At 35.7% G+C, this 27,996-nt stretch overlaps 1 protein-coding gene across 1 annotated transcript; it reads right to left on the bottom strand.

Moving 5' to 3' along the window:
* Positions 1 to 325: 325 nt before the first annotated feature.
* Positions 326 to 16,149, bottom strand: LOC133534812 (uncharacterized). The gene is made up of 4 exons (XM_061874097.1): positions 15,600 to 16,149; positions 3,244 to 3,382; positions 1,763 to 1,890; positions 326 to 1,148 (listed from the first exon to the last, which is right to left on the bottom strand). Exons 1-4 carry the CDS (start codon positions 15,608 to 15,610, stop codon positions 983 to 985), a joined length of 444 nt encoding a protein of 147 aa, XP_061730081.1. The 5' UTR covers positions 15,611 to 16,149; the 3' UTR covers positions 326 to 982.
* Positions 16,150 to 27,996: the final 11,847 nt, after the last annotated feature.

Genomic DNA, 27,996 nt, shown 5'->3' with positions numbered 1-27,996 from the left:
AACTCGATGTGACAAACTTACAGAAGTTTTACGACGTAATATTAATTTACTCTTAACAATGAAGGTCCTAAAATTGTTCTATTTTGCTAATATGAATCGAGATGATTTCATTTATCGATAGCAATTTAGTTTTGTAATATTTGGTATTACATGGCCCTATGATTAGTTTTTTTAGCATTAGAAAAAGATAAGCGAATTTGACGTGTCTTTTTTATAGAAAAATACTTTTGAAAAATAAGTCACGGCAAAAATGTAACAATTATAAATCACATATGAAATAATGTAAATACATTATTTTGCTTTCATAAGTAATATTTACTAATTTCATCAAAGCGTTTTTTAATAAAAAAGACATGTCAAGATTGTTTTTTTTTAGTTTCATAAAAAAACGAAATACTGTAAAGAATCTAAAACGAGACGAATTTCTGAACATTTGAGGGTAGTACTTCAAAAGTTTCAAAACACGAAAATCTGTTGAAGCCAGCACGATAGGGGACGGATCAAGGTAGTTTTTTTTATTTGGTTAGTCAACTAATAAATGTTTTAAGTAAGGACCTGAAAATGTAAAAAAAAAACCATTGTTTACATTTATTTAACCACCCCATCAAATACACTATAGACATATCACGTATTATTCTTTTTACTTATCACAAGAGATTTATTTCTCGAGTTCTCGAGGCACTGAGCTTTTTTTCCCGCCTCGCTGAAGGCTAAATTTCTCGAGATTTCTCGCCTCGAGAATTCTCGAGCAGAAACCCTACCTTATACCAACAAGTGACGCGCCGGGAACGACTGTTTTTTTTTTATTATGTATTTTTCTAAGTAGAGGACATTTTGATGTACTCAATACAATAGATTACAATCCACAGTTTATAATTTTAAAAATATGAGTGACAGGTGCATCAAATCCAGACCATATTCTTAAAATTGAGGTCATAGAGGAGGTAAGGCTTAGCATAATATTGACTTCAATATACTTTGCTTAAGTTTTAAGCAGGTATTGTATTATCTCGAAGAGGAACCCCGCGTCGAAAGGACACATGTAGTATTTCTTCTTGCAATATTCCGCGTCGCTGTTTAACTTGCCTGACTCGTAAGCTTTCGCGAACACTTCGTGAGAAAGCTTATCCTCTGCATAAGGATCTAATCTGAAAATTGAATAAAATAAGATGAAAAGCTGAAACTTGTCGATGAAAACGACGGGTCTAATGAGATTTTGTAAACAAAGCCGTAAGTAATCTGTTAAGTAGTTAATGTACACATTATTTCAATTTTTTTTGAATATTTTAAAAACATTTTTAGTACACATTGAAAATCCGCAATTAGAAATGCGAAAAAACACAAGCTTATTATTTTAACGGCTGATATGAGCCGGATACTCCATCCACATTGGTTTTGTGATCAACAAATCCCAATTAAAACTACTTATGTTACATTTTTCATGTGATTATACAGTACAGTTGGATGTTTAGACATTTGGATTTTTGTAAACAGCAATTCTAATTCGATGATTTATTGGGCACACAAGCAATGCATACAAGCAACGGGCGCATTGAATCACGTTCTTCAGCAGGATTATTCTTCAACAGATATGTTGTTTCAGACATAATTACATTAACTATGAATCCTTTCCTCGGCTCAGTGTAGGCCGGCCGCGCACCCTGGTCTCAGTACAGGTACCGGACGCTCTGGATCGTACCGTACAGCAGGTTTCTTCTTCAACAGACATGTTGTTTCGAACATTTACGTTACATAAACTCACGTCAGCATGACTATGAATCCTTTCCTCGGTTCGGTGTCGGCTGGCCGGGCCCCCAGGTCGCAGTAGAGGTATCGGGCGCACTGGATTGGGTCGTGAAGCAGAATCCTTCTCCAGCGAACGTGTGGTTTCTGGAATTTTTTTAAATGCATACTTACATATATAAGTACTATAGTGCTATATTCTATTGTGGTGAGATGCACATAATTTATTGAGACGTGTATATATATATATCAGTATTAGTGTTTAGTTTTAATCCAGATTTATTTTAGTTTGAAATATATGATTGTAATGTATGTGTTGTAGACTATGTCTATTACAATAAAAAAACTAAGATTAACAAATCAATAGAGACTGTTCGAATTTGTCTGTGCCAAAGTTACTTTAGTTTTTTAATCTAAGAGCGACGATTCATTATGAATCCTCAAAGTGACCATTTTAGAGCTTTCACATAAGCTCTGAGAACCATTCTGATATCACTTGATACAAACTTTTGAATATTCCCTTACATAATATTGGATTTTTTGGAATATAACCCTGAAAGCATTACTTTGAAGTCCCTGAAGAGGGTAAAATGCCATACTTAATCCTATAAAAATATGACATTGATTGTGGTGGCGCTGTCACACTTATTTGTTACTGGCTCGGTCCAGATGGCACTTGGTTGGTTCAGATGTAAAATCAGCTTAGACATACTCTAGTATTTAATTAAACAAATACAGCTGTTAGATACGCTGCTTGGAATTGGCATAATTTTGCTACCTGGACAACTGTGGATCAGCCCTTGAGATATTTAATATTCCATGCATTAATACTATGTTTCTGTCTGAGATATTTCTATTAGGAATTCCAGAAGTCTCTGGTCCTTTAACTGCTAGGACATTGTGTGGGTTTTGAAACCAGCATTAAGTAAAATCACAATATCGCACTGCATTCGCAATATTTCTTGGACCTTGCAAAATGGTATTACCCAAATTATCTGATAAGTCAAATAAAATAAAATAAAATAAAATATATACTAACAGCCAATATACCAAAAAAAAAATACCGGTTAATTTGTATGAAAATAATACCGATAGTCTTTTTTTTAATCTTCACATTGAAAAATTTGTGAATTATTGTTAAAAAATGACATTCTGCTCTGTTACGACATAACAGCGTACGAGTATCTTAGTTAGGTGTAGGTAAATATTTTCCATCAATGATTGGTGCTTATATGTTTTGTTTATACTTTTATAGTTATTGTTTAGTCCCATGTTCTACCAAATGCAATACCACCCGTCTACCAACCTCACCAGCAACCCACACAGCCGAACGCCATTACTGCCACGCTCCCACAATTATCACCATTACCACTACTTTTTCGACGTTATCTATAAGAGAATACGCTGGAAAGTATGTGTTGTGATACGTAAATCGCTGAAAATACGTTTGTATAGAAGATTTTTTTAATGTTTACATTTAGTTAGATGATTGCATGTTACCGTATAGTTTTGGGCGTTGACATCCCTTTTGAAAAGGAACCTGAACAGCATCCGCGGCGCGGACAGTGCCTGGTAATCCTGGACCAGCAGGTGAATGCAGTACAGCACCCCCAGCAATAAGCCCAACAGTACAATCAGCCTGTGAATAATGACGTATTTTATTATTAATATTAATAGGTTTACAAGAGCTAATACGATAACCCCTTAGGATTAACAGCTTTTATAGACACAAGCTTAAAGTTACAATCTTAAAGCTACTAAATCTTTACCACGTGCATTATCCATGTAAAACCTACTGTCTGTCGCAAATTAGCGGCAGAACTATAGCTTAATTAAAAACAAAAGAATAAAGATTATTAACCTCAGGCCAGTCACAACAAATCCCAAAGAATATCGGCCGATTTTCTTTATCTGCTATTGTGTTTTGGGCAGCACTCCCCTATTAAGCATCTGGCTTTGTAAAAACATTCTAACTTAGTGGTAGGACAGATAAGATCACGTGGATAGTGGAATAGTATACGAGAATTCCGATTTTGTGACGTGCGAGTCTCGTCATTTAGTGTATATAAAGATTCATTTACTTATATACCTATTTTATATTTCTATAAAATAATAGCGAATATTTCTAAGATGTACATTATTTACACAGACTGTACTTAATGGTAGTAGTTGGTAGTAGGTTGACATAGTTGTGAAAATTTAGGATCAAGAGCGGCATACTCAACGAGGGGGGGCGGGTTTAGGGTTGGCAACGCGCATGTAACTCCTCTGGAGTTGCAGACGTACATAGGCTACGGAGGCTGCTTACCATCAGGCGGGCCGTATGCTTGTTAGCCGTAGTATAAAAAAAAATACTATCATTTAATTATTAATAATATTATTTTTATTTATTTATGTTCTGTAGGGCTATGATGGTCGGCTTTTTATCATTTGTCACCATGCCTGTCACATTCTAACAAGTATGTAAGCGCGAAAGTGACGGGCATAGCGACAAGTGATAAAAATGGAACCATGCTGCCACTGCAGTAGGGCTAAGATGGTCGGCTCTTTATCATTTGTCACCATGCCTGTCACGTTCTAACAAGTATGTAAGCGCGAAAGTGACGGGAATAGTGACAAGTGATAAAAATGGAACCATGCTGCAACCGCTGGAGAACCAACAGCTTTAAACTTACAATAGGACAACAAGATTAATACAGAGAGCCAATTACAGGAACTCACAAGTAATTACAAAGTATATAAAAAAAATGCTAACACTGACGCACACACACATGCGTACAAAGTGAGAAAAAAACAAAAACACAATTGAAAATGAAAATACATAGAAGCCATTAAAATAGACCCTAGGTTCGGAGACACTTAGTTCATTAGCGCCCAGAATAATTTTATTTTTATGATATGTTTCTAAATGTAGGAACTTTAATATAAAAAGCAAAATTCGGTGCCTGGCAAAAATAAACGCATAACACACAGGTCGCATTTTAGGCAGTCTTAGTGGGAATATTAGGTACCGACTACCTACTAGGGGAGTTGGGGGAATCAGTCGTACAAGGTGGCATTCATTGTTGTCGATGATACCGTTTCAACCGCTTGTTAATACTATATACCTATGTTAATTAGAACTTCGGCATCGTAAGTACCCCAGTCGTTTTACGAACTGCGTACTTCCAATTTTCCAAATTCAAAATAATGTATAATAGGTAGCTAGTAGCTGATGATAATAGTTTAACGTATATATCATGATTTTAGTATTATATATGAGCCAGCACAATAAAGGATGACTCACACTACAACGGTCTAAGTCCGGACCGGAGTGTCAACACTTCAGTTTTCTATAGAAAGCATCACGTGATCACCATTCACCTGTCATAGAAAAATAAATATCAGAAGCCTCTTCCCGGGCCCGGACCGTTCTAGCGTGAGTCATCCTAAACAAGAAAATCAAAATGCTTTTCGGTACAATACAAGTACCTGTGCACCTATTACAAATGTTTTTCTGTAGGATCCTTATTTATTTGTTAGAAATTTATGATGAACTTCCAAGGTGTATGTGAAGTCCCCAATCCGCATTGGGCCAGCGTAGGAACTAACGACCAAGCCCTCTCGCGCACAAGAGGAGGCCTATGCCCAGCAGTGAACGTATACAGACTGTATTATCATTATTATTATTTGTATGTCTTTCCCATCATGGACCAATGGTGTTTCGGACATTTGGGAAGCGTGCGCGGAGCCGAAGATGAAATGTAAGGGGTACACCGAGCCGATGCTGCCGTTGCCCGTATCATGGGACACACGCAGAGGCAGCACTCGCCAGGATGTAAGGAAGGACTATTGGGAGTTGATAGAATTTAATCCGTCACAGACCACAGATTATCATAGATCTACGTGCATATGCACAACGTTTTTCAGTTTTGACACTTCTGTGACCTGGCGTCCGAGTGACAGCTTATTTTTTTTATTTTTTAGGGTCGCTTTTTAACAAGCGACCACAAGAGGATTACAATTTTTTATATACCACTTTTCCAATAATTATTCCAATATGTTTTGATTGCTGATTTGCTCAATTTTTTAACTTCAGAGTAGCTGGATTTAATTGAATAATCTATCTGTTGATTTTTAGTAGCGTTTTTAGCCTCAATATTAGCTTTTTCATTTCCATTAATCCCCTGATGTCCTGGAATCCAGATTAAATCAATTTTAAAATTATTTTCTAATATGTCAATAGTTTTTTTGTTTAATATGTAAAACAAATGGATGGAGTTCTGCAGGCCCATCCAGCATGATTTAGCATCAGTGCAAATTACATGCTTAACTAGGTATCTTTTTCAGTGAATTCGAAGGTTTTAAGATTTGCTATCGCTTCACAGGTAATAATCGAGCTAAAATCAAGGATTCTATAATTGTAGTGATTGTTACTAGATACAACTACACATCAAGATTTTCCATTTATAACGGAACCATCGGTATAATAAGTTTTACAGTGTTCAAACCCATCATTAAGTTCTTCTTCTTTTCTTCTTTGCCTTATCCCTTCATTTGGGGTCGGCTCTTCTCGTCCTTAGGCGCCAGGACCACCTGTCCTGGGTTGTCTCTGTGTTCAGCTGTGCCCGTTCCAGATCTTTGGCTAAGGTTGACCACCACGTAGCTAGCGGGCGCCCTCCTCTTCTTCTCTCTTCCGGGATAGCCAAGGCCTTTTTGACTGGGTACTCTTCGTCCCTTCTCATAACATGTCCAAACCAACGCATTCGTCTCTCCGCCAGCTTATCTCTTATGGGTGCAACTTTGAAGGCCTCTGACGTATTCGTTGCGTATCCTATCGAGCCTTGTTACGTCGGCCGACCATCATAGCATTTTCATTTCGTTTACATGCAGTTTATTTTCGTAGGTCTTTTTAGCTGCCCAACACTCGGAACTATATAGCATGGCTAGTCTAACCGCTGTTTTATAGACTTTACCTTTACTTTATAGACTCCATCTTAGCATGCTGCATTGACTCTAAGGGTTACATCCGAGTCTATTTTGGCGTCTTCCGACAGTATTGATCCCAGATATTTAAACTAGTTTACTGTGGGCAAGGGCTGGCAATCTATGAATATGTTGGTATTATAATATATAAACCCATCATTAAGTTCATTGAATAGATTCTTGTAAATGTATTGTACTGTGTCACTCCTTTTATTTTCGGCTAAGACTAGATTTATGGGCATTTGAAGCTGTTCCCAAGGTGGAACTGTAAGTAATTTTACTGGGTATAATTCTGAAATAGTTAGATTTAATTCTTTTAGATATCTTATTGCTACTCTAGTTTTGAAAGGTTGATGTAAACCTAGGTGAAAATTAAATTCGTCATCTGTAACAGATTGTTAGATGTAATAATAATATCTAGGACAATCTGGACGTGATAGAATTTTAGAAAGAGCTCTTCTCCTTCTTAAGTGGCATTTCTCCGACCTCGATTACTATTAACAGGACTTGTACGAAATTAACCAATACTAAGTCTCAGGGCCGTGTTTTGTACACTCTGACCGCCTGTTGTTACCTAGTTCTATTTTCCTTCAAAATTTAATTATAGTTGTACATGTAAGTAAAATGTATAAAAACAAAATGTAAAATAACATAAAGAATATTTACTTACTTATTTATTCTGACTCTGATAGATCTGTTTGATAGAAAGTTTTTAACGAAGGCCAGGCCAGTTAATTTTTGCATGTAAGCTGTTGCACATTATAATAACGTCTCTAACATTATCAGAGTATGAATAAACTACTTCCTTTACATTTTGTTTGCCACGTGTGTTATTCAGTAAACTTTTAAATTGGTACATGTTTAATGGAAACTTTACTTCTTCACTCAGTTTAATCATTTCTTTTTCTACATCTTTCCAGACCTGCTTTTTACTTGTGGGAGAGGACGGTAAAGTGGGGTCACAATCTCTAATTTTGACGATTCTGTTGTAGTAGGCGAATGGGCCATCATTTCTCTCGAAACTGTTTTTTTTTTATATATCTTCTGCGACTTCTTGTGTGTTTATTTCACTGGTCTGAGCAGTGTTTTGTTGGAAGTTTTTATCCAGGTGTCCAATACTATTACAGGTAAAACATTTAAGAGAGTCGGTGGAGATATACATCTAATAATTTGTATCCTTAAAAGTTACTTCGAATGATTCAGGTAGTTGTTTTTCATCCTCAGGGGTGACGTATAATTAACTGTGAATTGTCTTCTAAAATTTATCACACGTGAGAAACCTAGTTCCGTTACACCGGTTTTCATGAAAGTGATAGGAGACATTATTTTTACATTTAATTCTTCGAACTTGTTTCCTATAACGTTATGTGGGATAACGGGGCATACGTTTGATAAAATAATCCGTTTATTTAAGGTTACTAATAGTCTTATCTCCAGCTGTTTATCCCGGATTTTAACATGTTTTTTGTGTCTGTGAGATTATCAGCAGTCTTCTTAGAATCCATGTATATGCGGGCATTCGGTATACGAGAAATGAAGCTAATAGAGGTCGATGGTACGATAGCCGATAACGCCACTAAATTCATAGTATTTTATTGTAATACCATCACGGCGTCAAGAATAATAGCTTGATCTTTCTTGGGGAAACTTGCAGTTTAAGTAACATTTTCATAACTAACATGTTTTTGAGAACTTGGCTATTGTTGTTCCGACACTTGTGTTTGAGAATACGTTCGGGTAATTTCAGACATTGGGGTTTTTTCGGACATTGTGGGGTTTTGAGACATTAGGGTTTGATTCATTTCTTGTTCAAGGAACTCCTGTTAACAGGAGCCCTTGCACACTGCACACCAAGGTTTTGATTGCGCTCCACTAACAATAATACGGCAGGTAAATAAAAAAACTCGCATTCACTCAGGTAGGTAATCCTGCGGCACGCGCGTCCACAGTGGGTACCGGTGCAAGACTGGAATGACAGCTTTTGTGTTTGAAACAGCGAACGAACTATCTAGGCTATTGGGTGAAAGCTATGGATTAAGTTCTGAGCCATGGCATATGAATCCAGACGCCTGCCTAATAAAATGGTACCTATACAATTTTATTTCTGGCAAACGGTGATTCGCTCCCACAAGCTGGGCCGCCACAAAAAGCGACATCTAAGACAATCTAACGTTTTAAGGGCAATACCGGTGTGAGGGCTGAGGGGATAGAGGCGTATCTGGACTTTAGACAAACTCATAGCCAATTTGCCACTATTATTTTTTACGCTTTTGATTGATTATAGACAAAAATGTCGTTATGCTCGTAGATAAAAATAATAGTATTTGATTGGAAGATATCAACGGAATTTCTTCCTTATTTACCTACTTCCGCGCAGAATGTTTCCAGGATTCCTATATATGTTATCTATAAGTATCTTATTAGAACGATATAAAAAAAACTATAGCTATTATAATTTAGTATTTTGAGCAACCGTATCTATACTGGGCTATCGTATAACCTTGTCAAGTTTTAATGAATTTCATCCGACTCGAGGTCTTTAAAGGTTTCTTTTGATGAATTTAAGAAAACCAATAAGATTGCTTTTGAAGATACTTATAAGTATTATAATTACATAATATAAAAAAATCCTCGGTATCCACACAGAACAGATCGAAATTTATATTCGTCAAGATTCTCATTTCAAGATGTTTGTTAATCATATATATATACCGTAGGCTGGTAAAACCTGACAGATTAACCACGCATTCCTGAGGTAATAAGGAGCAATAAAAGGTTACCTATATAAGTTTCGGTCATTTTTTTTTGTGCGTATTCAGCACGCGACACATATTTCTTTTGACATATTGGCAAAAATAAAACTACAACGAATAAGTAAAGTTATTTTTTTATTTACAATAATTGCGAGTTTCCTTTAAAAGTTTTATGCCTGTCAGTAGGTATCTAAACCAAGCCACATAGTGGCAGCGTCGCAGCCAAAAAGTCGTTTTTCACCAAGTTATTTATATTTTTTCACAAGAATTGCCATTATTGTCGTTGTTTCTACAACACATTAATATAGTATAAATAACTGAATTCACAATCAGCCGAAAAAAATGGCGCCACAAAAGTAACGTCGGTGGCAATCACTATACGATTCCTCTGGTGGTAAAGTCACCTACGCGTTGTTGCTGTTGTAAAAAAAAAATATTTTAAATAGAACTCTTAATAAACCTTTTGAAACAAAAAAACGTCACTTTACATGCCAAAGTAATGGGTGAGCCCAGCGAGCTGATGTAAACTTTACTTGAAAGGTTTCTTTGACAGTCTAGGTACGCCATATAGTGTGTCCTTGACGATGTGGGCACAACAAGTACCTACCGATGTCTTTAGGTCTTCTTGGAGTTCAAATGGTTAATATTATGTTTCAATTTAAGATTTCCACTAAATTCTCAGCGACGTCCACAGTGGGTTGGTCCGCTATAATAGCTCGAGATAGCCGTGACGAACTTTTTTAAGCCAAGCCATTCGTAATTGATCTTAGAAACGCGGATACTAACAGGCTATATCTAACTGTACGCTTTCATTACATTGCAAAAAAAGGAAGTTCCAAAATAAACGTAGAAAAAAAAAGAAAATTATTACACAAATTGAATTTATTTTAAGTAATCTTGTAATTTTTAAAGTCGTTTTATTTTATCCATATTTACGTAAGTTCTTCTTAAGTAGTACGTTCCTGCATGGCACTCGCAGACTGCATGACGTCATGCAAAACCAAGACCATTCATATTCCTCTCTCGCTCTAGTTATTAATAAAATATATACACATATTATATTTCCTATGTTGGTATTTTTATTTAAAGAAAATAATATTAAAATAATTTGTATACCTAAAGCGACTCCATTCACTCGCTATTCATTTGACGTTCGTACGAAAACGATACAAAAATTCAATGTTTTGTTTAATGTGTGTTTGCAATTTTTTTTTTAATGTTCAACAAATTCAAAACAAGATATCCGTGGCCCCGAGCATGCACATCCGTCTTGCTCACGCGTACGCTCAGTTAGAGTAAGAGAAGAACACGAACGTACGGGGCCTTAAGCTTTTGCTTCCACGCGGGGCACATGTATTGTGACTGATTTTGGTATGCAAAATTACGGCGCGGCGTTCAACGGGTAAAAAGTACTGACGGTCTGACACGGGTTATGTACCGTAGAGCTAGCAAAATAGCATGTAGCTTTCCGTATAATGCAGGTTCTTATATATTTTTGTGGTAGGTACATTACTTACGTACCAACGTCTATAATGCCTGGCCATATTAGTTCGACCCTACATTAATGGTTACTTTCAATGTGATAAAGGTCTTGATTTAGTGGGCGCCAAAGTTACAATTCATCATATTTTCTATGAAAGGCGTTAGCAAGGGTACATTGAAGCAGACCTATGGGTCTAATATATTACTTACTCTTGCCCGCAAACAGTGATTTACTGAGCTCCATTCCTCAATATTTTAACTAATAGCTTACTTCTAACAAAATAAAATAGTCGGTTAGGCTAATGGACTTACTTTATTACGATGCTATTTCTGCTTTTTGTTGGAGGATACCTACATTCACCAATTTTAGTAGTCCATTAAAATCCCACATTTGCTATTATAATTTCAGGTTGATGAACTATTTATTACTTCGAGGTTCTCATTGATTTAAGCTAACACGATTTTGAATCCTAATTTAAACTCCTCTCCCTCGTTTCTCTCTTTATTTAATTTCTGGTTTTTCCCAGTCATTTTTACTTTCCCAGTACGATCTTTTTCTTTTATATTAAAATAAGCAATTTAAATTTGATACAATATTGGGCATGTAGTACAATTTCCATTCTGATATTTAACTTCCATAAGTTACGATACTTTTATCTAGATTGTTAATTGAAAGTCCCCAAGAAATACTGTAAAAGTTATACATACTTACTCAAGTGTTTTTCTAAATACATGTGTATTTTACTTTCCTCGTATTCGAAATGAAAAGTAGAGTGTTTAACTCGGGTGAAAGGCACCATTTCAGTCTAGGACTGTTGGCGCCCTCACTGCGTTCGAGCGCCAAACTACCTCGACAGAAATAAGTGCCTTTCCTTCCATCCCTTGGTTAACAATCTACTAATGTTTTACCTACTTTATTTCCTCCGCTTCTTAGGTTCTGGTTTGTCTGTATTTTATTGTAAAATGCAGACAAATTGCAGCCAATTTATAAGGTTTTTTGGGTACTTTTGCTTTATTTGTGAAATTATGTTATTTTACCACTAGGAAAAGACGATCAGATTTATATTGCTTTTTTTAGGTTTATACCTACATAAATTCAGGGCAAGTGTCACGGGTATAGCGGTCGTAATTTATCGCTTATCCAATATCCATGTGATAAATGACCATTAACAGTTTTAAAATAATAAATTCAAAAAGTCATAAAATATACCTATATCATCGGTACACCTTATTAAGCAAAGTCCTCTACCGCGTCTGTCTGTCTTTATATCCGTATGTTCGCGATAAATTAAAAAAACTTCTGGACGGATTTTCATGCGGTTGTCACCTGCCTACCTATCAATAGAGTGATTCTTGAGAAAGGTTTAGATGTATAATTTGGTAAGGTTTTGTGTAAATCTGTGCGAAGCCGGTCGCTAGTATATAGGTAGTATAGTTATACTTAACATTATAAGATGAGTGCGACAGTAAAGGACGTATTTTTCTAAAACGACAAAAGATAGAAACTCGCCCAAATGGGCCGCCACACGCAGACGTGGTCTTGACAAGAAAATAAGTACCTACTTAAATTAAAGACAAGAGCAGTAAAACATCATAAATTGTTGTGTTTATAGGTAAAAGGTATGTAGCCAACGCTTCGATTGAGTATTGCTCTATATATAGGTAACTGTTATCGCACTCACTGACTAGGACCGGTATGGGGAGAAAACGAAAGTTTAGTCAAAGGTTAGACAGTAAAATGGTACCAGAAAGACTATCGTGAAAATCGTAATTCGAATGAAAATCTATTTCTATCTCTGTCGCTCTTGCGTAATTTAAATGTCAGGGACAGAAAATGGTTTAGAAGCTCGCGTTTGCACCCTTGAAACCTATTCAATAACTCATACATTATTAATCATATTTTCGAGTAATTAATTCTAGTGAGTTCAAACCGATATTTACCCGACTACCGATTTTTTCTTTAATGTAGGTATTATCCCGATTTTTCGAAAACCCAGCTGATAAGAAAATTATTTTTCATTTCTCATATTCTGAAAGTGGGTCGTTGTTGTTCTAAAAAGTATGCAGATAATTCTACTCTAGAGTACTGCAATTTCTAAGTATGTTTATTCTCACGATAAAAAATTAAAATGTTGGTTTCAAATGGATTTCTTGTACGATTTCCATTATCATAACGATATTTTTACCTAAATTGTTAATTGAAAGTACTTTCAAGAAATACTACTGAAGCTTGTACTCAGTTATGTTTTTATAAATGCACAATTGCACATGTATTTTACTTTCCACGTGTTCGAAATAAAAAATAGTGTGATTAACTCGGGCGAAACGCACCTTCATCCCTTGGTTAACAATCTACAGTTTTGTTTGTGGTTATTTAATGCCACTGATAGTTGTTATGCGATGTGATGCAGTCACGTGCAACGTACTTACATGTGGATAGGAATGTGACATGAACATTATGTGTTAAAAAGTTTTGATAATATAATCTTTAACATTCTGAACAAATTAACGAAAACTGACAGTTAAATTTAGCTGAGAACATAATGTTCGTGACATTGTGACTAAACTCATAGGCCGCTTACCTTTGTTTCTTTTTAGTGCAGTGCAACAACAAACTTGAAAGGCAACAAAACTGAGACGTGCTTCTTTCCGAACACTTTTGTAGCACATATGTCGCATATAAATACTAAGTCGTGGATACGGACGTATAAATTGTACCCTATGTATAAATTATTTGGGGTAAGTATATTCAACCATAAAGTTTTATTGTAGGGATCGATTTCACGCAGTACATTTAACGGTAAAATTTTGGTAGGACGGGAGTGTATTAGGGTCAATAAAAAAAATACACTTGTCTAGTCTACTGACCAAGAAACATTTTATACCCCATTTTACCGTGGCAGGATTCCACTTGAAACTGCACAAATAGAACCATAATGTTAAACAATTACTTAACGAGCTCTGCTCTTCAAAGCCAGCGTGTGGTCAAATAATAACACAGAAGGATCAAGACTGGACAGACACGTAAGACCCGACGCCGCAAAAAGTTTTCCGGGCATCTTTTGTTGTCACTACTCGTATTGTTTACGCTTAAATGACCGTCTCAAGTAGAATCCCGCCATGGTAAATAGGGTATAATACCTGTTTGTATGCGTATTAAAAAAAGGAATATTTAGTTGAATATAGGAGCTAGCAGCGAGTTACGTACATATTGGCTATGTCTGAAACGGGCGAAGGAGGAATACACGAAAAAAAGGTAAGCGACCTAGTACTAGTCGTAGACATGCTAATGCCTAATAGTTGACACCAAGCTGTCACCTGTGTTGACAATGACTTAAGTAGGCGTAATTCTTTAGTTACTTAGTAATTATGGTACAGTCACGTCTGAAAATATCGGTACAAAAAAAAAGTGCCAAAATTATTATACACGACTTTATTCCTCATACATTAAGGTAGTGTATACATATTTTTAGCACATTTTTTGGACCGATATTTTCAGACGTGACTGTACTTAGCAAATATATATATATTTCGATATATTAATGTACCACAATGAATATGGGTTTCTTTGTGTCGCATTTTTTATACAAGTTGGCCCGTTTTCATTGTTCGTTATCATTATGTTATTATTCTGGAACTACCAAAGCTGTTTGTTTCTTCAACCTTTGGCCTTATTTTGTTAACTTTGTTTACACCTACTAATGAACCTCCAGATCTATTTGTTATTTATTTGTATCTGTACATTGTGTACTATGTATATAATGCTATATGTTTATTACGACTGTTCTAAATAAATAAATCATGTAGGTACCTGCTGAGACAAAGACGAGCAGTCGGACCTACCTTAGTCGCATTGATATTTTTGGAATCTCTAATCATCTGGACCAGTCCTTAGACAGTCATCTATTTATATTCAACATGATTTACCGAACCATTTATAAGGTTGTTGTATAAGGCTCGTTGTTGTATGCTGATGATATTATCTAATGTAAGGTGGCTATTTTAATACAAATTTTCCATAACGACCGTTAAAATCAGACCAGGTATGTTGAATTGGTTTGTAGCTCAGCTTATATAATTTGGCTTAAACACAAACTATAAACATTGCAAATAAAATAAAAGCTTGTATAAACGTAAGAGTCACGCATCGCGTGTCACCTTTTGTGGCTATGACCTATGACTCTCCGGCTTTATAACTATGGGTTTGACGACCGGTCTGGCCTAGTGGGTAGTGACCCTGCCTACGAAGCCGATGGTCCCGGGTTCAAATCCTGGTAAGGGCATTTATTCGTGTGATGAGCATGGATATTTGTTCCTGAGTCATGGGTGTTTTTTATGTATTTAAGTATTTATAAATATTTATATATTATATATATCGTTGTCTAAGTACCCTCAACACAAGCCTTATCGAGCTTACTGTGGGACTTAGTCAATTTTGTGTAATAATGTCCTATAATATATATATATATTTTTATGGGTTATGTTTAATGTGTGACTTACCAGAAAATATATATTGTCACGAAATTTAAATTTTTAATTTTATTTTGTGATTTTATGACACTAGGTTACACTTAAAAACACCACTCCATGATATCAGGTAAACCTAATATAATAAAACAAAAACAATACTGCACTAAAACAAGAAAATAAACTTACTTTATACCCATTGGGTACGACAAATTAAAACATAACACTGAGCACGTTTGATCTCCAGCACACCCGCATTAATTCTAGGGAAGATGTAAAAAAAACCGTCATCTGACATCCCATGGTAACTTACCGCATATCTGCGATGACACGTCCGAACACAATACACCGCTCAGTGGCCCTCAGTGCGAGGAGTTACTGGATTCTCAATCGGACCGTGTAATGTGCCAAAGAGGGGGAAAGTGGTAACCAACCAGCTCACTTACGTTTCCGCTAAAGATTATAGCGAGCAGAAAGTAAGCTCGCGGAGTTTGTTTATTATGATCTAGTTGGAGTAGCCCACGCATTGTTGCATGAACGAGACGTAAGACGTTACGTGTGTAATTACCTTTTTTGTGCTCTATTTAGACTTGTCCGAAATGGAATGTAAGTAGCACGGCCGGTCTAATTTACTAGTATATTATTATCGTAATAATTACATGTACTGACTTGTTGTTTGCTTGCCGACATGGTGATGGTATTAGTATGGTATCTTTATATGAATATATTTCTTAAATAACTACTTACATGATAGATACTTGAATGAACTTTTTTTTTAATGTTCCATGTGATGTGAGTAAGTAACGATGTAAGTTTTCTTTTGCGAAAATGTGCAAAGAAAAAAAAACGACACATGAATAAATCACTACAAAAGTAATCTCTCATAAATTGCGTTTTTATTATTGTATGCTGTTTTTATAACGCTAAATCAAATCCGCAGTTGTAATTTGCTATTGGTCGACTGCTTATAAAAAATATTGTATTTTCCATAATTGAATGCCATTAAATTAATTTGCCCGGTATGACAGCAAATAAATTACTACATCAAACAAAATTATCCACCATGGAGCCAAATCCTAATTGATGATCTTCTTCTGAAATTCCAGTTTGGTAATACCTTTGCTTACCAATTTTCACATAAAAATCAACTGATTTAAGTGTTATAACGGCTTTTAGTCGAGTGGTATTGGAACACAGATAAAAATAAGGTATTTCTGGACCAAAGAATATGTATGTTTCTTTTTCGAGATCTTTTCGAATTTCGATATAAGGAAACTTGAAAATGTGTTCGTCTAAGAAATAAAATATCTTGTATAAGTAGATCTTGAGCCAAGAACTGCTTTCTTGTATCAAATAACAAATTATAAAATAATAAAAGGTCAGTTTTAATTAATATGTATGCATAATTATCTTGACACAAAAAGGTAATAAAAAAATCTTTGAAGTGTTTCCTGGAATATTGGTCCAACCTTCAAATCTTTTTCCTCCTTCCTGTTTTTTTTCTACCAAGAAGATTCCTTTTTCCTTTTTTATCTTTCTTGCTTTATTTTATGTCGAGCTACATCATTATTTAATCAATACATTAGTTATCTAAAGAGATAAATTGATAACCATCTAAATCCTGTCCCGGTGATGTGAATTTCAGATCACACACATAATTAATATTGATCAAGTTCATGGTATCTCCCATTACGTAGATAAACACAAAAGGTGGCATTAATTATTAACGAGCGTTCACCTTATCCACCTAAACCTGGATCTTGGAAGGATGCTGGTCAAAAGGTACTCAAAAGGTCTAAAGGTACTCGATTGGTATTTAGGCTTCTTAGTAACTACGCGCTACTATAGGTAGTATACGCTTCTCGATATTAGCATTGAATTATGGATTAAGGAACAATATTCAAAATAAATACAATAAATAAAGTAATATTATAGTTTTAATTAGCTGAGAATCTCAGCATCAGATGGTGACATCCACAATCCACATAAAACAGGCTTTCATATATACATCAGGGCCGTAGTTTGTTGAAAATCGTTTATCGAAAAATGCAACGGGTGCGACGAAAAGTCACTTAATCATTTCTTTTCATTAAATATTTAAATTTCGATAGTCGTTGTCTATAATCGTTTGTCAGTCAAATTGGTCCCATGAAGAGATTTCCAAAACAAGTGAACTAATACATTATTATTACGTAATTACCTAATACCTAGTTACCTAAATAGCATCTGGGTGGCGATTTTTGATATTCGAGCGCTCCATTTCGTCACTCGATAATCTATAGAAAACGGCGAAATGCTATGTTTGAAATAAGAGCGACTGAAATTGCGAATCTAGTGCTACTGGTAGGATTGGCCACTCGTTTCCCATTCTATTATTCTAGAATTTGAATGCCTGGTAGTGGAGATATTATTGAAGGGAGAACACGAAATCGAGCAATCGAAATACAAGAATCGTCCCCCAGTTTACATAATTTTTTTTTTCTTTATCCCGTTACTTCACCAGTAGGAATAATTTCCTTGGTTAAAGGTACGTCTTTGTTATTATTTACCTGACTGCCGATAGGACAACCACAGCACATGACACCTGTCTCTACACTAAGTTTTTGCGGTAGGTAATACTTAGATTTTTAAGCAAGTATAGATCGTGTCATTTGCGAAGACTCGTAATGTCATGTATTAAAGACAAATCTGCGCGTCATCGTGGATGACATAAACTATAGCTAACCGCGGTTCTTAACTTGAAAAGCTGTATAGAGGAAACTCGATCATATCGTACTATCGGCTAAATCGTGCCACGCGTGAATTAAAAAAAATAGTAGTTAAGAACTATAATTTAGTACAGCCTTAAAATAATACTATATTTATTTATATTATTTAAACTTAAATATTTAGTAGACTGTTTAAATTATATAGTGCTATTTATTAATATTTTAATAAAATGATGACCTTTTGTAATGTTATCTAACTTCCACAGTATTAATATAATAATATGCTTCAATAAAATGCCAATTATATGCAATCCAAACATCCAATTATTGAGTATAAACATGTTAAATACGTGGTCAATTCATTACGTTGTTTATCAAATATTGTTTTCGGAACTTATTTACTAATAGCTCTTGTTTGTAAATATTGGTTTAACGTTGAATAGATTTTATGAAATACGAGCATATTGGGTAATATACACCGTGTTTTTTAGGGTTCCGTAGTCAACTAGGAACCCTTATAGTTTCGCCATGTCCGTCTGTCTGTCTGTCTGTCTGTCTGTCCGAGGCTTTGCTCCGTGGTCGTTAGTGTTAGAAAGCTGAAATTTGGCATGGATATATAAATCAATAAAACCGACAAAGTCGTACAATAAAATCTAAAAAAATAATTTTTTTAGGGTACCTCCCCTACACGTAAAGTGGGGCTGAATTTTTTTTTTCGCTTCAACCCTAGAGTGTGGGGTATCGTTGGAAAGGTCTTTCAAAACTAATAGGGGTTTTCAAGAAACATTTTTTGATAAAGTGAATATATTCGGAGATAATCGCTCCGAAAGAAAAAAAAAATTGTGTCCCCCCCCCCCCTCTAACTTTTGAACCATAGGTCCAAAAAATATGAAAAAAATCGTGGAAGTAGAGCTTAAGAAAGTCATTAAATGAAAACTATAGCGGACATGATCAGTTTAGCTGTTTTTGAGTTATCGCAAAAAGTTTTCCCTTCATAGTAAAAGACTTACTTTAATTAGGTACTGATTATGCAAATTTGCCTATTTGTTTAACTCAGGTGAAAGGTACCGTTTCATCCCTTGGTTAACAATTTACTATACTTTAAGTTCCAGTTTAGCTTATTGTGACGGAAGAGTAACTACGGAACCCTACACTGAGCGTGGCCCGACATGCTCTTGGCCGGTTTTTATTTTATTTCCATTTATTTCAACGGTGCATTCCTGGGCTTAAATTAATAAATAAATATCAGGGGGCATCTTACACGGATCAACCTAGCCCCAAACATAGCAAAGCTTGTACTATGGGTACCAGGCGACGATATATAACATTCTTATATAGATAAATACATAATTATAGTAAGTATATAACACCCATGACTCAGGAACAAATATCAGTGTTCTTCACAAAAATAAATGCCATTACCGGGATTCGAACCGGGGCCATAGGCAGGGTACCCACTATTTAGGCCAGCCGGCCTCGCCAAGGTGATAATCGCTATCGCTACGACAGCGAAACGCTTTGTACCTCTCTGTCACTCTTCCTTATTAGTGACAGTTGCATTTCGAGCTAGCGTTTGCTACAGAGCGTACGCGATTGGCATGTTGGCTACGTGGCCAGACCGGCCGTCAAAGATTTTTAATAAAGTGGGAAAATCTGCCTAAAATTAGAAATCGTTTTTAACCGCCTTCAAAAAAGGAGGATCTCAGTTTGACCTGAAAATTTGTATGTATGTATGTATGCCTGTCCGCGATTATCTCGCGTTTGGCTAAACCAACTTTGATGCGGTTTTCAGAAAAGTGTTTGTTACAATCTGGAGAAGGTTCAAGTATACATGGATGCCCAGTTACATGACACGAATGAATTTGAAATGGCAGAAACGAAAAACTGCAGATGTGGAATGTGATATATGAGTCCTTAGGCCTTGTTCCTTCCAACAAAAACGCTTGGCAATTCCATATTTGATTTCAATACAAAATTACTACCAATATACTACATCAAACCCAGAAATCAAAAACTTGCATCCTATAAGTGTATTTTTCTACCTCCAACGATGAGTAGTTGCCAGACGCCTGCATCCAGTAATAATAATAGCAAACCAAACTAACCATATTATTTTGTTGCTCTTATCTTATACCTTTAAACGAGCAATTCTTGTATATATTATTTATATTTCGCGAATTTGGGAAACTGCTATAACGATTTTGATGAAATTTGTTATATGAGGGTTTTCGGGGATGAAATATCGATCTACATAGCTAGGTCATCATCTAATGCGCATTTTAGAGTTTTTATATTTCTTCCGGGGAAAAGCTTGGTTTCCAAGATAATATTTACCATAGGTAATATTTGCCCGATTCTGATTTTAATATATTGTTCAGAACTGTTGTGGATTTGATCTGTCAATCGGGCATAATTAACGTTGGGTTCCTGCTGTTCTATATTTCAATCTGGTGTGTGTCTGCACTGTCTGCCGGAAATAAAATTGCACATAGACAGGCATGTATCCGTATTTATATCTCATAGTACTGTTTTTAATCCATCGCTTTCAGCCAATAGCCTAGTTCATTTTAGATTCAATCAGCTTTCAATAGACGTTACACCTAGGCTCTAAAGGCTCTACGTGTTGGCTTCTGGTCTGCGCACATCTCCCAAATGTCAGGAACGCCGTTGTTCCATGATGAGTAAAGACATAAAATAAAAATAGTGTTTGAAACCTTATTCTTTTGTTCGCCTGCTGAGAGTGCCTGGACCTTTAAGAAAGTACACTAACAAAAACTCCACACAAGCGAGATGAAAATGCTCAGATGGGCGGGAGGAGTGACTGGACTGGATAAGGTCACAGGTCACAGAAATTAATTTATCAGGGGATCGTTTAAGGTAGGTCCTTAGATGTGATGATGGCCACTCTGTTAAAAAGGCCCTAAATATACCATACTAATCCCGAGGAAGGCGCAAGACCACCTGTTGGTCAAACATGCAAAAAGAGATCCGGAAAGAGAACCTGAGTACGTAGACAAGCCAGAACAGAGCACTCTGGCGAAGACATACAAGGAGACCCGACTCTAAATAAACTGGGAAGAGGAACAGGCAAAGAAGAAGACTCTTTTGTTCGACTGAATGTTCACCCCACATATGTAACTTTGTCGATCGGTCTGGTCTAGTGGGTAGTGACCCTGCCTATGAAGCCGATGGTCCTAAGTTTGAATCCCGGTAAGGGCATTTATTTGTAGGATGACCATGGATATTTGTACCTGAATCATGGGTGTTTTCTATGCATTTAAGTATTTGTATATTATATTTATCGTTGTCTGAGTACCCACAACTCAAGCCTTCTCGAGCTTACTGTGGGCCTAGTCAATTTGTGTAAGAATGTGCCTATAATATTTATTTATTTATGCGTATTGCGGTTTAAACAAAATTTCTTCGAATTTTTAACAGAATTAGATTATTTAACCGTAGCCTGCGATCCATAGGTAGTCGCAGACGAAACTTTAGTTGGTTAATTAGGACACAAATATACAGAAAATGTATTAGCGTAAGTATTTTAATGAATTCCACGGACTAACAAATACCTAATAACAATATTAAGATTCATATTTGGCATGAATTTCTACCTATTTTAGCTCCTATCTTCGTATGAATCTCTCGTACTTATTTAAATTTTACAGGTTCATTACCTGTTTACCGCAGCATTATACACCTTACATAATATTCTGACATACGGTTACCTCAAGTTTATCAAAAGGATCTCTTCATAGTCATTACATTATGTCATATAACCAGCCTCGGAATGAAACTGCGACTATAAAGTCTTGTATCCCTTTTTAGGTAATGTAGTGTGAAAGGGACACATACTGGAAGTGGAAATAAGCGCGTCCTAGCCCGAGGATGTAACTCAAATATTGCGCAATAAGAAAAATAAAGAGGCTTGCTGCATACGGATATCGCGGATATTATGGGTAGACCTCAAGTAAATAACATCTAGAATTGACATCTATTTAAATAGTTACACCGCGACATTCAATAAAGCGAAGCGGCGGGTATATAATAAGTCATTAGTCATAAGTCATTCATTCATAAAGTTAATTTACACGTTATAAAAATGGAACATATTTAAATATGCCGTTAACAAATAAACAAAATTAATTAAAGATACATACAATATCACATTCTTTCTAATAATATAAAAATAAGAATTAAATAAATAAATAAATATTATAGGACATTATTAGGTACACAAATTGACTAAGTCCCACAGTAAGCTCAATAAGGCTTGTGTTGTGGGTACTTAGACAACGATATATATAATAATATATAAATACTTAAATACATAAATAAATAATAAATAATAATAAATAATAAATATTATAGGACATCATTACACAAATTGACTAAGTCCCACAGTAAGCCCAATAAGGCTTGTGTTGAGGGTACTTAGACAACGATATATATAATATATAAATATTTATAAATACTTAAGAGCAATTCCTAGCTGAGCAACTTTTCAAATCTCGAATTTTTGAAGCTATGTTTCTGTCGCGCTGCGGTGGGCGGGAGCGGGAGCTATCTAAGTGTGAGTGCGTGCACACAGATGGGAGACGCGAGCGCCCGCTCATTGCGCGCCGTTCCGTTGACATTGCCGGCGAGCCGGCCGGAATTCATCCTGCGCTGCCCGACACAAGTTGTTTTTGATGTTATCACATAATATTGTTTTTAATTATTATTTTAACGACCAGTTTGGCCTAGTGGGTAGTGACCCTGCCTACGAAGCTGATGGTCCCGGGTTCAAATCCTGGTAAGGGCATATATTCGTGTGATGAGCATGAATATTTGTTCCCGAGTCATGGGTGTTTTCTGTGTATTTAAGTATTTATAAATATTTATATATATTATATATATCGTTGTCTAAGTACCCTCAACACAAGCCTTATTGAGCTTACTGTGGTACTTGTGAATTTGAGTAATAATGTCCTAATAATATTTATTTATATTGATTATTTATTTATTATATTATACTGTATCTAGTAATTAATTCAGATAAAGACTACGAAAAAGAATGAGGTCCTTGCTTCGGTCGTCGTACCTATCCGTGACAATAAGTTGGGTGTGATCATGGTGTGTTGTGAAATTTTGTAAGTAGGTATAGTTAACCTACAATCTAAATAGTAGTAGTAGTACGACAATCTGGGTAAGGTATGTTGGGATAATGCCGGACAATTTTGGGACCAATTGAGAGAACTCGCGATTTTTTTTTTCTAGATCGTGTCAGATTCTTGAAGTACAGAGCAAATCGTTAAATAATAACCTTAGATTCAGCCTGAATTTTGGTAATCTTCAATATATAAAGGTTTTAGTTTTGTATACGTGTAAAGATGAAACATACTTTTTTTAGGGTAACGAGTGTTTTGCCATCAAGGGATAACATCGGATGGTGAATAAAAGTTGGTTTAAATGGAAAGAGAATAAGGTATCACAAAGAAATAGGTCCGGAGTTTAGCCTTCTCCTACGTATATAAATTGCAGCCAACAATACAAAATTAAAAGTTGTCAGCGAATGTTCTATTTTTCGTATTTTTGTATCCGATCTTAACCCTGATACAAACATTTGGTAAAATTGTGGCTCTCAAACTTTGATACTTATGTCATAAGGCAATTTGATAAGTAAACAATGTGCTAACAATTGCGATTTTGACGGTAAAATATTGCAATTATATATATATAGTTGATATACAATCTTTTTTTGGATAAAATGTAAGGATCGTATGCAAAGAGTAAAGTAATAGAATAAAATATATAGGAAAAAAGAGCCCTCTTGAAGCATTTTAAGGAAACTAGTTTTGAAGTGCTATCTCTATTTTGTATCCGAAACTAACTACATATGTGTGCGTTCACATCTACGTATGCACCCGTATGTGTAGGTACTTTCGTACTACATAATATTAGGTCTACTTCGGCGGTATACATGTTAGTTTTTTGTTTGATTTCTTGTAACTTTCATAGTTTTTCTGTTTACAAGATATTTAACAAAATACTAACTTGTAAGCCACCCAAGTAGACCTAATGTTATGTAGAAAGGTTTTAAAAAGAATCGAATAAAAAATAGAATAAAGAAAACAATACAAAAGAAAACAGAAACATAAGCACAGGTAAACAACATGCGGTCTAATCGCTAAAACGCAATCTCCAGGCAACCTTTGGGCAGCGGAAATTAAAAAAATGACATTGTCAGTAAGTAGGTGTACATACACATACATACAAAATAGACTACCTAAATCTTTTCCTTTTGATTTACCGTCGCGTTGGTACTGGATAATAATAAGGGTACGAAAGTGTGATCAAGAAAACAATAAATGTAATAATTAAGTAGGTAAATTGAAGAAAATTTAAAATTTGACCTACACTGCTGTTTTTTAAATGAGTAAAGATCGTATTGTTTCTTTCCGATCTTTACCTGGAAGGGTCAAAATTGGATATTGGTCTACAGCAATCCTAGGTCTGTTTTTGATTGGATTGTTTTATAAATAAACATCTAAAACGAAATTATACATTAACACAATTACAAAAACAAACACATTTTCATCACAATACACAAAATAAATTAGGCCCTGTAATTTATTTTGTGTATTGTGATGAAAATGTGTTTGTTTATGTGTGACAGTTTAAGGACGTACCCGGGTATGTCCTTAAACTACGTCAAAAAGAGAGGTATGGGCACTGTGAATGTCATCTCGCCTTGTGTGGTAGGGCACAGCACAGCGGATGTCATTCCAGATCTAGAGCAGAGCCCAACTGGGGAAGTACCTCCACCTTACAGAAAACCGCAGCCAAATAACACTAGACCCTACTCATAGTGTTGTGTTCCTGCCGGTGACTAAGGTTGCCAGAGCTCAACGAGGGGCGGGGGGTTAGGGTCGGCAACGCGCATGTAACTTCTCTGGAGTTGCAGGCGTACATAGGCTACGGATACTGCTTACCATCAGGCGGGCCGTATGCTTGTTTGCCACCGACGTAGTATAAAAAAAAGGGCGACGATCGGATACACGAAATTTACCTTGCTCTATGTGATTGCGCATAGCACAAGCCCGATATCCCTGAGTGGCGCTGGGACACTGGCAGTCGAGGCAATGAAATGGCATCTTACACAATGTTGCCAACATTAAAAAAGAAAGCCAAATTAGGGAGAAATGAATTTGCTACGTTCTTCACCCACATCCGGTATTATCCCAACATACCTTAATCGTTGAACCGCCGCATTTCAAAATGGCCCTTATTTTGATATCGGCTAGCCGTAATGTAAATTTGCTATCTAGTGGTTTACTTGTGACGCACAAGTGTGAGCAATGCAAGACAATCAAATTGTTAATGGGTATTTATGATGTTTTAATCAAAATAAGCAGGTTGTACCTATTATCCTAAATACTTAGCTTTGTTTACAGGCCTTTAATAGTAAACATAACACTAAACATAAGCACTACATGACCTGCAATGTAAAAAAATACAAAAAAACGGTTTGAAGTGACAGACCATTACGGGTACATTTTAGAATAGAATAGAATATAAATCTTTATTACGAAACCATGGTACATAATAGTTGTTACATTAAAGAGTGTGAAAACACATGGCACCCTTTTCTTAGAACTTCGTGGTATTTTGGTTATATTACGGCGATCGACTGTTGGTTGTTGGTGTATTTTTTCTCATTTTAACCATTAACATGTTATGCCCATCACTATTCCTTCTGTGTACGTATATTTAGAAACTGTCTCCGCCTCTAATTCGTGCGATAAGGACAACTGCAGCTCGGACTAAAATTCACACGCAAAAAACTCAAAAATCGAGGTTTCGCTCTCGACTGTTTCCTCCTCCAAAACGCAATCAATCTTTATGAAATTTTGGAAACTGCAAGAGGAAGAAATAATCTATGCCGCTATGTTTTGATTTTTTGGATATTTTCTGTCATATTTGTATACTGTGCCTTTTTTTACAGCCAATTCAATTGAGCCGTTTTTGCGATTTTCGAGGCGCTGTATCTTTCTTCAAAATAAAATAATCCAAAAAAGCAAAACATAGCGGCACAGATATTGATGATATTGATCTTATTTGAAAAAATCACTGCTCTAGGTTGAAAATCCAGGGAGGAATCAGTCGAGAGCGTTTGTATGGAAAAATCGCAACTAGGAATTCCTCTTAAATACATAGAAAACACCCATGACTCAGGAACAAATATCCATGCTCATCACACGAATAAGTGCCCTTACCAGGATTTGAACCCGGGACCATCAGCTTCGTAAGCAGGGTCACTACCCACTAGGCCAAATCGGTCGTCAACATAAAAAACACCCATGACTCAGGAACGAATATTCATGCTCATCACACAAATAAATGCCCTTACCAGGATTTGAACCCGGGACCATCAGCTTCTGCCTATGAAGCTGATGGTCACTACCCACTAGGCCAAACCAATACCAAATAGGCCAATTACTTATAATAAATTATTATTTATGTATGATACATACAGTTTATATTTTTTTCACTGAGGTACCCACACTTATTTTATTGCCTCATGGCACTTAGTATTTAACTATGTAAAGGGTTAACTGTTTAGACTCTGTCAATTAGTCAGTTTTTAGATTTAGCATTGGACTTAAATTGTTTACATTTTTTTTTGCTATTTCGGTGTTAGTCTTATAGTTAACGAGGTTTGTATATACGTAAGGTGTATTCGGGGTAAATAAATAAAAAGACCAAAAAAAGTAGTGATTTTTGGGAGTACCCAATTTCCGAAATAACCCGAATATATTTTATGACATGACTTACATATAAATACTTAATTCATTTAGAGGTTGAAAAACACAGTACCTAAGTGTTTCCTTTTTATTCCATGTACACGGTTTATATTGATAGCTTCTAAAATATTTACTTAAAACCGGTGCCTTGCCTTTCAAAATAATTAATTTGAACCCATAGTTGCATTTAATGGTACCTAATCTCATTTCTGTTATATAATAATAATAATGTGTCGGTATAAGCGTGCGCGCAAGCAAACCGACAAGGCACGTAAACAACGTGGCAAACCGTTATATTTCAAGTTCATTCCCTCGTGTTTTCTTATATAGCCTTTAGCTATAATAGGTAACCCCTCTTTTTTATCGGCAATTTAAAATGTAAGGAAAAAATATGACCAAGAAAATGACGCAAAAATTACACTTCATAAATCTACCCTTATAATAAGGTATCCATGAACACGAACATGTCTCAAGTTCATGAAGTTTATAACACTGTGGGAAAGTACAAAGTTTTTGAAGGAAATCAGGAATTGAGATAAAGCGCTGTAGTCGTAAGTACGAGCAACTCCGTTCTGACGTAAGCGCTCAGACAAGACGGAATGAGAAAAGTTTCTCTATGACTAGTTATGCGTAACTTGACTGTGTCATTAAAAACTTTTATAAGATACTCGTACTCACTTTAAATTTTAATTAAGTCAATTCTATGAAATAATTAGATAGCACCCGGTGGATCATTGTGTTCCTATTTCTTGACTTTTATAGTAGATATGTATATTCTTCGCTTGATCAAATGTTACCATCAGAATACTTTAGGCACACCAAAGCCTCAATGTTAATCAATTTTACTTGCTCAAAGCAAGGACTTGCCATGCTATTCTAAATGAACATGAATTATGCTTAATTAACGCCCGTCATTCTATAAATAGACCGCCTATCTAGGAATTCTAATATATATAGGCGATATTGTTACTTTTGACTATACGCTGAGGGGTGGATGGATAAGTAGGTCAAAGTCAATATTTTCCATGGAACAGCTGTTTTTTTTCGCTGTTTCGATGTCTCACATATTTACCCTTCAGCGTATGCTCAAAC

Source organism: Cydia pomonella, chromosome 2, assembly GCF_033807575.1.
Source record: "Cydia pomonella isolate Wapato2018A chromosome 2, ilCydPomo1, whole genome shotgun sequence".
Taxonomy (NCBI): Eukaryota; Metazoa; Arthropoda; class Insecta; order Lepidoptera; family Tortricidae; genus Cydia; species Cydia pomonella.
Note: the sequence above shows the minus strand (reverse complement) of the source record. Positions and strands in the feature narration are given on the sequence as shown.